Below are 12,597 nucleotides of genomic sequence, written 5' to 3'. Positions count from 1 at the left end.
TAGTTTGACAATGAAAGAAGAAAAGCAGGCTCTAAAGCTGGCCCTAAATGAGGAGGCCAATGATATGACTGTGTCATGGGGAGAGGGTCCCTAGAATGGAGGGCAGGGGCAGAGCTAAGACTGAGACACATGAGGAAGGTAGCTCAAAGCCTTGGATGCCTGTTTTTCCCTCACAGCACACAGAATGAGCAATTGAAGCTCAGAAGTAACAATGACATTCGAGAGATGGAAGTTGGTTGGGATGTCGGGCCTTTCATTTCCACATAGTATAACTCCTTCCAAATCTTGAAGGTAGAAGTGCTGGAGGGTGAGGGTGGCTCTAGGAGCTACTTAATTCAATCCAATGAGAGGTACAATACCAGGAAGAGAAGATAACTAGCTGCTAGAGCAAACATTAGTTCTAAATACCAAATTCATACTTTCCTTAAATCCTGGATTCTTAATATAGTCTTTAGGGATTATAAACATAAAAGAAGCCCTCCTGGAGGAAAAATTATTCTCACAAAAAGTATTATTCTTATCAACACAGTAGTTATGATCTTATGGGATTTCCTAAGTTGTTTAAAATGGGTAATGAACCCAACCGGTGTGGCCCAGTGGTTGAGCATCGACCTATAAATCAGGAGGCCACGGTCAGGGCACATGCCTGAGTTGCAGGCTCGACCCCCAGTGTGGGGTGTGCAGGAGGCAGCCGATCGAGGATTCTCTCTCATCACTGATCTCTCTCTTCCTCTCCTTTCTTCTCTGAAATCAGTAAAAATATATAAAACTAGAGGCCGGGTGCATGAAATTCGTGCATGGGCGGTGGGGGGGGGGGGGGCTCAGCCTGACCTGCACCCTCTCCAATCTGGGAGCCCTGATGGCTTAGGCACACACCCCATGGTTCTCTGCTCTCTGCGAGGCCTGGCCGCTCCGTGCCCGCTGCCCAGAGGCCCTCCGCTGCTGGGGCGGGACGCTTGCCTCGTCGCCGCGGCAATGAAGCAAGTATTCTGCCAGGCCCCTCATGCTGCCCACTCTCAGCGGCTGCCCCCTGCAGGACTGGGGTACTCCGGCGGGGCTGAGGGGACTGGGCACCGCCATCTTGTGGCTATGGGCACTGCCATCTTTGTGACAGAGTGATGGTTAATATCACCCTTTTATTAGATAGGATAAAATAAAACAAAATAAAATGGGTAATGACTAGTAGCAGAGTGAGATTTTTTTTTTTTAATCCTCACCCGAGGATATGTTTTCCTTGATTTTAGCCAGTGAGAGATTTTAGAAGCAGGCAGATTTGAGTTCAAATTCCAGTTGTTTCCTTAAGCTATTTTTAGATTACAAAATGAAATGTTAGTTTTATAACATAGTAGACTGTTAATTAATTCCCATTCTCCTTAAAATCCCTACTTCCATGCAATTGTAGGCCCTGCAAAGCTTTATGACTTTGAGAAAATTATTGGTAAATATTCTGTAATACATTTTAAATATTTTGTTTTGTTACCATTTTCTTCCAGTCCTTTAAAGTGAATTTTAAAAAATAGTCAAGTTTAGAGTACACATAAAATATCTTAAAATTTACATTAAAAATACATAATTGATTTGAATGGTTGCTACCTAAAAACATACTTTGAAAAGCAAATGAAGAAATAATTAAATTAAATGAACCAAATTTGTATTAATATAAGGAAATATCCTAACTAGTCTTACATTTCACCTTTGCTATTGGCAGTTCCAATAAAGACCCTCTCTACCTAAATGATGTCAGTTTATTTTCACATTACATAAATAGTTCAAAAGACATGCATCTATACCCTATTCCAAATAAAGCAATTTCATATTCAGTTACTGATAATGAAATTTTTCCATCTTTGCTATTGCAAAAACCAAAAATTTGCTTTGGGTTCATGTGTGCATGTACTTGTGTGTGTGTATGTTTCATATATACAAATTACGTTTAATTAGTAAATTAAACATGGTCAGCATATATAATTCATCTTAATGAAGTATACACATTTGTGATGAAGATAAAGATAGAATAATGTCGATGAGTCACTTCTCTATTTTAGGCATCTTTTTGAGAAATCATTTTAAAATTCCATGCTTAGTTTAAAAATATATATTATTGCAGAAAAAAATAATTACTTCCACTTTTTTCTAACCTTCTCCAATCTGGAAGAGTCTTCTTATAAATAGAATCAAGTGGTAACACTTGCTGACGACCTTGGGTTTCATCATAGATACGACGCGCAGCATCAGTGGTCAAGGTGACAACACAATCCATATCACTTGCCAGATGCCAAGAAATAACCATTGCAGCTCTATCATCTTCAATTTGTGCCAGGTGTGCAATCTATAACCCATTAAAAAAACAAGTATAAAACTAAATATATAAAAATTTGAGAGTAAATATTTAAAAAGTCCAAGTCTAAGGAGCAAAAACATTTCTCTGGGACACTCACATAATTTTCACAAAAAATTATCAAACTTTAAAAACTTACTGGCTTGAATATCAAACTATCTATTCTGTTGTTAACTTTGGAAAAATTATTCTACAGATTAAACTCCAATAAATTTTACAAATGAGCAAATAAAAATTTTTGGACTATTACCTGCTAATTAATGATGTACACTTTTCACATTTACTATCTCCATTATTGGGAATGTGTTTTAATTAAGTAACCATAAAATACATTTAAGTAATATACACGTAAAATAAATGGACTTTAAGATTCAATTAAACATAAATATAGTTACATACCATACCCTTCTAAGTAGATATTTTACTCCACTTCTACAGTGTTTTGTACAGAAAACAAGTCTAAACGTCACAAATAAGAACAATTTCTTCTGCTGGAGAGAGCAGGAGACTTGAGTTGCCCCCAGTGATGGAGGAAGCCAAGCTTCCGCACCCCTGGCCTGCCTTGGCCTCCTCCGCTCAAGGCTACAAAGTTTCAATTATAGAAGATAAATAAATCCCAGATACCAGGGCCTCCACTTGGGTCACCGGGGGGCGTGGCCAGCCTGCAAACCACCACAGGCCCCTCACCCAGGCCGCCCCATGCCCCAAGGGAACCCCCACCCTGATCCGGGACACCCTTCAGGGCAAACCAGCTGGCCTCTATGCTATCTAATAACCAGCACAGCACTAGGCCTCTATGCTATCTAATAAGAGAGTAATATGCAAATTGACCATCACTCCAACACACAAGATTGCTGTGTGGTCAAAGATGGCTGTCCCCATGTGGACACAAAGATGTGGTCAAAGATGGCTGCCCCCATGTGGACACAAGATGGCTGCCACAAGATGGCCAGCAGGGGAGGGCACTTGGGAGGGACCAGGCCAGCAGGGGAGGGCACTTGGGAGGGACCAGGCCTGCAAGGGAGGGCAGTTGGGGGTGATCAACCCTGCAGGGGAGGGCAGTTAAGGGTGACTAGGCCTGCAGAGGAGGGAAGTTGGGGGCGACCGAGCCTGCAGGGAAGGGCAGTTGGCGGGGTGACCAGGCCTGCAGGGGAGGGCAGTTAGGGGCAAACAGGCTGGCAGGGGAGCAGTTAGGACTGCTTCTTTCTATAAAGACTGATTCTTCCTATAAATTCTATAAATTGGCTATAAGGAATAACAATTTAAAAATTTTTAAATTATAAACTGTTTTCAGTTTATAAATTTACATTCTTTTTTAAAAATATTATTTTATTGATTTCAGAGAGGAAGGGAGAGGGAGAGAGAGAAACATCAATGATGAGAGGGAATCATTGATTGGCTGTCTCCTGCATACCCCTCATTGGGGATCAAGCCTGCAACCCCAGCATGTGCCCTTGACGAATTGAAACTGGGACCCTTCAGTCTGCAGGCCGACACTCTATCCAGAGAGCCAAAACGGCTAGGGCACAAATTTACATTCTTAACTTTTCAATTATATTTGGGGTTTGGAATATAAGGTAACTTGGTTTCAGTAGTAAACACTACCACTCCCTTTGAGAGTAATCACTACTCCTATTTTCAGAGTGCAGTTTGTTTGTGATGTTAAGGAACCACTTATAAAGAAACTGCCATGGACTCTGGAGTCAGAAAGACTTAGGTTTATGTCTAAGTTCTGCTTCTTAACAACTATATATTGGCAAGTTATTTAAGTTCTCTGAACTTCAATTTCCTTGTGTAAAAGTAGAAATATAAACAATCACAGAGTGGTTGTAAAAGAATGATGTATAAAGGCAATTAAGAACAGTAATAGCCCTGTCCGGTGTGGTTCAGTGGTTAGAGTGCCACAGGGTGGATTCCTGGTCAAGGGCAAGTACCTAGGTTGCCAGTTTGATCCCCAGGCCCGATCCGGGTGCATTTGGGAGGCAACCAATAGATGTGTCTCAAATTGATATTTTCAGACCTCTCTCCATGTCCCTTCTACTCTTTCTAAAAATCAATGGAGAAAAAAAAATACTCCGGTGAGGATTAAAAAATACACACCAAAGAGTAATAAACAGCACTGACTTTGGAGTTAGGCTGTCTGGGCTTGAGTTCAGGCTCTGACACTTGCTATGTAAACTTGAGCAAATTTTTAAATCTCTCTTTGTCTCTGTTTCAGTTTCCTCAATTTTAAAGCAGAGGTAAAAGCAGAAAGCTAAGTTTAACAAGTGAGACACAGATACATATACCATAAACCTTAACACCATTAAAAAATGAAGATGTTAGGGACACTTCTATAAGAAACATTTTCTATAAAAAAGTATTCAGGATTAAATAATGGTAGGATAAAAATGAAAATAAAATTCTGACAAAAGGAGAACCAAAAAGGGAAAAGAAGAAAAGGAACACTGGCACTATTTTGGCAGCAAACATATATAAAGGTTTTGTTGTTATTATTGTTTCTTCTTAACTTCTAGGAGAATCCAAGAATTCACTCTCTAACAATATTAAACTCAGATAAATTAGATAAATTCTGATCTTTCTCTTACTCCTGTTGTCTCACTAAAGTCTGAGTCACATAGAAAGGTCTTGGATCTATAAAGCCATATGACATGAAAGCATTTCTAAGTAGGTAATAAGCCTTGAATTAAGATATGTTAACAATTTCTACCACAGCAGAAAGAATTATGGAATTAAGTATGCATTTCAAGTTTTAGATTCTTCCAAATCCCTATTATGATAATGAGAACAAATAATTTATTGGGGGGAAAAATATAAAAAAACACTATCTTATTATCATGTAATTTTAAAACACATTTTGAACAAAACAAGATAATTAAATGTGCTGCCTCTTAAAAGGCTTAAATACAGACCTTTCCCAAAACATTTCCACTGCTTTTAGTATAGTTTGGAAGAGTACATGATCTTCTTGGTTTTTTCTTTAGTTCTTCTTGTTCTAATATCTTTCTTTTTAAAAGTGCTTCAATGTGTGGCACCTGTAATTTATAAAGGAAAATTAACTACAAGGCCAATTACTCTTGTACCAGGCAGTCTATAATGAGAACAAAGAAAAATCAATAATTTGGAAGCTTGATAACATAAAGTTACTAAGCAGGCATTACTTTAAACCAGGGGTGGGGAACCTTTTTTCTGCCAAGGGCCATTTAAATACTTACAATATCATTCGAGGGCCATACAAAACTATCAGCTTAAAAATTAGCCTGCTATATTTGGTCAAACATTTAATTACCTCACCCTCACTGTCTTGGCAGGGTTAGACTAAGTGGTTTATGGACCATATAAGGGCCAGATGTTCCACCCGCTCCCCGCCTTAAAAGAATATGGTTATAGAATATAAAACTTTCATTCACCTCACTGATTTTTTATCGTAATTAAGAAATACACAATCTATAACAGAACTTCTCTTTGAAAGTGAGTTATATAGTACATAAAAGAACACAATTTTAAAATACTCTATTGTCTTTTGTTACTTTTATTTTCTTTGCCTCCACATATATTGGTTATAACTTACACAGTCTCTTCAGTGCAGTTCTCAAGTTGGTGTATTATTAATTTTACTTATTGGTGTTATTACATTAGAGATACAAACTGCAGTCTGGTTGATATGGCTCAGTAGTTGAGCACTGACCTATGAACCAGGAAGTTATAATTCCCAGTCAGGGAAATGCCCAAGTTAGATCCCCAGTAGGGGGGCGTCTAGGATGCAGCTGATAAAAGATTCTCTCTCATCATTGATATTTCTATCTTGGTCTCCCTTCCTCTGTGAAATCAGTAAAATTTAAAAAAAGCAAAAAAAAAAAAACCACACAAAAAAAACCCCTGCGATTTATTTGAAAAGAGAACTCTATCATTTTGCTAGCCCCTTTTTGTTGTCTAGTAAGTGATTAGACTACAATCCATGTGTCTTAGTTCCCAAAAGTAATAGTGCCCATAAAATTCCTAATAAAATATGAATGGCAAAAAAAAAAAATAAACTAGAATTTAATAAAAAAAATTTCACATACACTTGGAAACTGTACCTGTTGCGTTGTAGGAATGTCAATATTATTTGTTTTTAGTTCATTTCGCAACTGGGCCTCTTTTGATTTTGCTACTTCAACTTGGCCTAAAATTAAAAAGAAACAAATAAAAAATCCCCTGCATCAATGTGTAAAATAAAAATACTTTAAAAAATATTTCCAGCCGAAACCGGTTTGGCTCAGTGGATAGAGTGTCGGCCTGCGGACTGAAAGGTCCCAGGTTCGATTCCGGTCAAGGGCATGTACCTTGGTTGCGGGCACATCCCCAGTAGGGGGTGTGCAAGAGGCAGCTGATCGATGTTTCTTTATCATCGATGTTTCTAACTCTCTATCCCTCTCTCTTCCACTCTGTAATAAAATTAATAAAATATATATATATATATAAAAAAATATTTCCAGTCTCTTTTACTGTCTTCCTTTTAATGAATGACCTAAAATAAAATATAAAAGTGATTCTGCTCGAATATACAAAAATAAAAAACAAAATTAATTGGTTAAGAGAGATATTACTAGTATATTATACTAAAAACTCCAAATAAACTTGGATAATTTATTTAATCCTAATCCACATACTTATCTATATATATATATATATATACACAGGCAATCCTCAGGTTATATCGGACTCGACGTACGTCGTTTCGTGGTTATGTCTCCATCTCCCATTTATTTATATAAAAAAAAAGTTCCGTCATTTTGACGTATGTACATATGTGCTTTATGTTTTTTATTATTTACCACAAAGTCAGGAATTGTTATTTTTCTTTTAGTTTTTTTTACTGTTTCACTTCATTACTGCTGTGTATGTGCTCCATGTGAGTGATGTAGGTGGGTTCCGACTTACGGTGAAAATTGTACTACATTGCGCAGTAGGAATGGATCTCTGACATAACCTGAGGACCTACTGTATGCAAATAGACCAAACAGCGGAACAACTGAACCACCGGTCGCTATGACATGCACTAACTACCAGGGGGTGTTGGCAGTGGGTGAAACATGGTGGGCGTGGGCCACGGTGGGATGGTGGAGCAGGTGAGCGGGGGCGACAGACCAAGGCGGGGTGCCGGTCGCTATCATTGGGGAGAGCCTCTGGTGATTACTGAAAATTCTTTGCTCCCTTGCGCCGCGGTCCTGCCCAGTGCTTGCACCCACTGCCAGCGCCGGAGCCGCCGCTCACATCCACTGCCAGCACCCGGCGCCAGCCCAGATTGCTCAGCGCCATCAGCAGATGCCAACGGTAGCTACCGGCCCCGACCGCCCCTCAGAGTTTCTCCACCTACCCCTGCTCCTGAGGGGCGATCGGGGCCGGCAGCCGCCTCTCGCACTTGCTGCTGGCGACAGCCCCACTTGCACCCACTGTGGCACTGGAGCTGCCACTCGTACCTACTGCCAGCGCTGGCCCTGCTCACACCTGCAACCGGCACCCAGAGGTCCCAATTGCTCGACGCCATCAGCAGGTGCAAGCAGGGCCAGCACCATCAGCCTGTGGGAGCGGCAGTGGTGGGAGTGGGGCTGCCGGCTGACAGGGTATCAGGGGGTCCACAGCAGGTGGAACTGGGCGGGGGAGTGGAGGATGGGCCAAGACCTGCCCCTGTACCCACTGCAGCCTCACGGCCCACAATTCCTTTCAAGGTGCACGAATTCATGCACAGGGCCCATAGTCTATATATATAAAAGCCTAAGTGAGTGGACAACTGGCCAGTAGCTATGATGCACACTGACCACCAGGGGGCAGATGCTCAATGCAGGAGCTGCCCCTGATGGTCAGTGTGCTCCCACAGCAGGAGCGCCGCCAGATGCCAGGCTCGGCTGGAGAGCCTCTCCCACAGACACTTTCCCTGCTAGCTTGAGCAGTAGAGGCAGCAGGTGCAGCGGGGCCGGGATAAGCGGGAGTGCCTTGGTGCCCAGTCCGGGATCTTCCTTGGCTGCCTGCCGCTTCACGCACTACTTCGTGCTGTGCGGGATCGATGTGGAAAGCGGGCTGGAGCCCTACGAGGTAGCAGATAGGGCTGGGCTACGGCAGTGCGGAGGTCCACTGATCCCCGCAGGTCAGGCTGAGGGACCCTACCAGTGCACAAATTCGTGCACGGGGCCTCTAGTATATAATATACACATACATAATTGCATAAGGTTGTTGCAAGAAACAAATAAGATTTTACTTAGTTCCTCTTATCTTCTTAATGCCCTTAACCTTAGATAATACAAAAGTGAGTATACTTTGATGGAGGCAGTACATATTTGTTGGTAAATGGGTCAAAATTTTAACTATATAATTAACATAGAGCCAAAAAGAAAATTTGACAAATGGAAAGAGATGACAGAGCATAACTCATCAAATGCTTTAAAAGTATACAAACATTAAAATTTGCAGCAAACATTCCATGTATTGATTAAAACATAAGTTGTACAATTCTATATCAATGTATGCTGCCCTGTACACTTCCATAGTGGAAAATACTTAAGATATTTTAAGTAAAACACACAGTTCCATTACTCAAATAAAAATCATATTACATATCCCCCAGTGATACTGTCATCTAATATCATTGCCAGAAGCTGGAGTTGGATATAAACATTATTATTATGTCAAGGCCTTCAATTTCCACAGATTTATAATGCTTAAAAATCTTGAATTTTTGTAGGTAAACAGGATATAAATTCACTTGAAGTGAAGAAATACTTCATCTTAAGTAGCTCAAATGAGGAATAGTGCAAACCATTATTACTACCTTTCTGCAGGTTCTGCAGTTTACTTATAGTTTAGGAAAGTAGACAGTGCTTATCTCATGGTCTCAACCTTCTGCTTCATCACTCCCCAAAGCATATTTTTTATTACCTTTGAATACAAAATGACTTACACTTCATTTCATCAATAAGTTGTTTGCTGGTTTCAAATACAGTTCTATACATTTCAATAGATTGAGATAATTCATCCTTTTGTTTTGCAAATGCTAGCATTTGTTGCTGCTTCTTAACATCTAAAAAGAACATTCAGATAATTTAATTCAATTAAAAAATTGTGACTTTTAAATATTTCATAACATGACTAGATAACTAATAAGCACAATATTAATAGAAAGCAAATCTAGATGATCTAAAGTAACACAAACATAAGAGTTTAATCCTCTATTTTCCTAGAAACTTACCATTAGAAAACATAAATGGTAGAATATATGATTCTAATGTTCTTGATAAATCTGGTAGCTGAGGCTCAAATATAATAAAATATTCAGTACTATCCTTTCCAGGACTATTTTCTGCCAGTACTAGACTCTGAGTAAATAAAAAAACAGTAACAAAAAAAAGTTAAAAAGATATTTGTCAACATATAAACATTTTACCTTTTATTGTGCTGTTTCCCAGTAAAGTGGTAAATTTTAACATTGATCGATCCTTAAGATTCATTAAACATTTTACACTTTAATATTGGTTTAAAAACAAAATGATCTTATCAGTAAATGATTGCAAAAACATATACAATGGAAAATTACAAGAAAAAGTACCTTTTCTTTTAGACCTTAGAAATATCTTCCTGATTCAAACCTTTTAATTTGAAGCAGTGTGAAACAGTTGATGGTATGAAAGTTATAAAAACAACCCAAAAAAATTTTATACAAAAAAATGCCCAAAGCCCAATGCTGAGTTTAAGTTACAGCTGTCACCAGTCCCAGGTGACCAAACAAGAGGTCCTGAAAAAAGCTCTGAAGATTTATTTTTTATAAAAATTGTGTTTTCTTCATTAATTCACACACACACAAAAACTTCTGATATACTTTAGTTTAAGACCACGGCATACAACTAGTAAATAATGCAAATATAAATATTTATATATTAAATGATTTTTCCATAATCTTACAGGCAAGAGATGCTAGCTGTTTTGTGTTTTATACTACATAATACAAGTAGAATTTCCAAAAATGTAAATAAATAGAACACTGTAGAACAATCCACAAAATAAAATTACAAATTATAGTGAAAAATTCCTAGAATATAGAGCACAAAACCATTTAACTGATCCCCAATCCCACTTAGTTTCTGAAAGATGTTTTCAGTGTATTTACATGAATATAAACACAAATAAAAATAAAATACTATTTGCATTTAAAAATAGCATATACTTTATACTTCAGCAATTTGCTTTCAGAATTTGATTTGTTGATCAATTCCAGTGAATGACTAGATACCAATTTTAAAATTTATGCATAGGACAGATATACTACACTATAATACTCTTTAACTGAATGATGAACATCTAGTTTATTTTTAAAAATCAGCTATTATGTAGAACATAGCAAAGAAAATATCTTTTACTACTTCTTTGTGTGTTCTCTAGAATAGGTACCAAGAAATATGATTCATTAAAACAGGTTAATAGGTAGTATCAAATTTCCTTCAAAAAATGCAATATCAGCCCTAACTGGTTTGGCTCTGTGGATAGAGCGTCAGCCTGCGGACTCAAGGGTCCCAGGTTAGATTCTGGTCAAGGGCATGTTCCTTGGTTGCAGGCACATACCCAGTAGGGAGAGTGCAGGAGGCAGCTGATCGATGTTTCTAACTCTCTATCCCTCTCCCTTCCTCTCTGTAAAAAATCAATAAAATATATCCATGATTTAAAAAAAAAAAAGCAATATCAATTTATCCTCTTGCCATTAATGTTTAAACATATCTATCTCCCCTGATGCTGGCCAACACACTATCAATCAAGTATGTTTTTTTCCTATAAAGATGGATTAAAAACAACTAGCCATTATTGCTTTAACCGGCATTTGGCATTGAGGTCTGATTGGCATTCAGGTCATGTTTACTGGTCATTTATACTTTCTATTCCATTAATTCATATTCTTGGGTCACTTGTTTGTCCACTAGATTGTCTTTTTTCTTTAATTTGCAGGAATTTTTTTAAGGAGGCTTAAAAAGTATGTTTAATTTATTAATCTTGCATTATATGTAGAAATATTGTTATACATTCATATTTTGGGTCACTTGTAATACACACATAGCAATATATATGTAGCGATAGTTTTACCCAACTTATCTTTACAACTTTATTAAACAACCATATAATGAATCTCTATATGACATCATTCAGTATCAATAATCATCAACATATCACCATTGTTCTTTTATTTCTAAGATATGTTTATGGTATATAAAGTTTTAACTTTCGATATAGTTAAAAAAAAAAACACAAAAAACCTCTCCCTTCATGTCTTGTTTAAGAATTTCCTATCTCAAAGTTTTAGTTTAATCTCTGATGTACAGCTTTTCAAAAAAAAAAAAAAAGAGCATATACAAAATAACAGAATTGAAAAGAACTGAAGAATCCCAAACTGAATCCACGTACAAATGGGAATTTGGAATATGATAGACAAATGCATAGCAGAATGAAACTTAGACACCTCTTTCAGAAATTTCCAGATCAAGTAGGCAAGTAATATAGAGACTTTGAATAACACAGGTTAACAACCTTAAAAATTATATATTCAGATTATAACTTTAAATAAAGTAATACAGGTTCTTTTCAAACAAATGTGTAACATTAACAAATACAAGTTATATACTGGGTCAGTGTTTCCTAAGTGTCCCTAGTGGTAAGAATCACTTGCTTATTACAAATCAAATTACAGAGCCCTGCCCCAGATCTACTAAATCAATAAGTGGGTCAGAAGCCAAGCAGGAATTGAGTTTTTTACTTATTCAGTGTGATATTAGGAGTCTCTAGTAGAAATTCATATGTGTGACATGAAGCTTAGATTCTGTATATAATTATAGGGGAATAGCTTATGTCATCATCTCAACCTCAAAAATGTGTCCAGTGGGGTTAGCTATTTGAAAAGCCTACGGGGGGCCAAGGAAACAGGACATACGTAAGTAGGAAATAAGTAAAGTGGACTGGGTGTATTCTTCTAAAACAAACCTACTTTGAAGTTCAATGTGTCTCGCCCCTTTTGTTTTTCAACATGTGGCTTTTATTACCTCATTTTTGTGAGGGTACAAGAAAATGTCACTTTACTCTCCACTATAATAAAAAATAAAAGAACAAGTGTAAATATATCAGCTGACTTGCTCTCAATGTCAAGAAATGAAAAGAAGTGGCTTAAATAGAACTGAATGGAAAGTCCTGCTGCCCTAAGAATCTTGGCTCAGTATTGATATGTCTTTAGAATTCTCCAAATAAAT

The 12,597-nt window shown here is 37.8% G+C and overlaps 1 protein-coding gene across 1 annotated transcript in view; it reads right to left on the bottom strand.

Moving 5' to 3' along the window:
- The window catches only part of SMCHD1 (structural maintenance of chromosomes flexible hinge domain containing 1), a 159,359-nt gene that overhangs the window by 33,668 nt on the left and 113,094 nt on the right, over positions 1 to 12,597 (bottom strand). Inside the window, exons 38-42 of the mRNA XM_054723730.1 lie at positions 9,564 to 9,690; positions 9,276 to 9,395; positions 6,418 to 6,503; positions 5,251 to 5,373; positions 2,139 to 2,329 (exon numbers count right to left, since the gene is read on the bottom strand). Coding sequence (XP_054579705.1) covers positions 2,139 to 2,329; positions 5,251 to 5,373; positions 6,418 to 6,503; positions 9,276 to 9,395; positions 9,564 to 9,690 — 647 coding nt within the window. The remainder of the gene's footprint in view (positions 1 to 2,138; positions 2,330 to 5,250; positions 5,374 to 6,417; positions 6,504 to 9,275; positions 9,396 to 9,563; positions 9,691 to 12,597) is intronic.

The sequence above is a fragment of the Eptesicus fuscus genome, chromosome 12 (genome assembly GCF_027574615.1).
Source record: "Eptesicus fuscus isolate TK198812 chromosome 12, DD_ASM_mEF_20220401, whole genome shotgun sequence".
NCBI lineage: Eukaryota > Metazoa > Chordata > Mammalia > Chiroptera > Vespertilionidae > Eptesicus > Eptesicus fuscus.
Note: the sequence above shows the minus strand (reverse complement) of the source record. Positions and strands in the feature narration are given on the sequence as shown.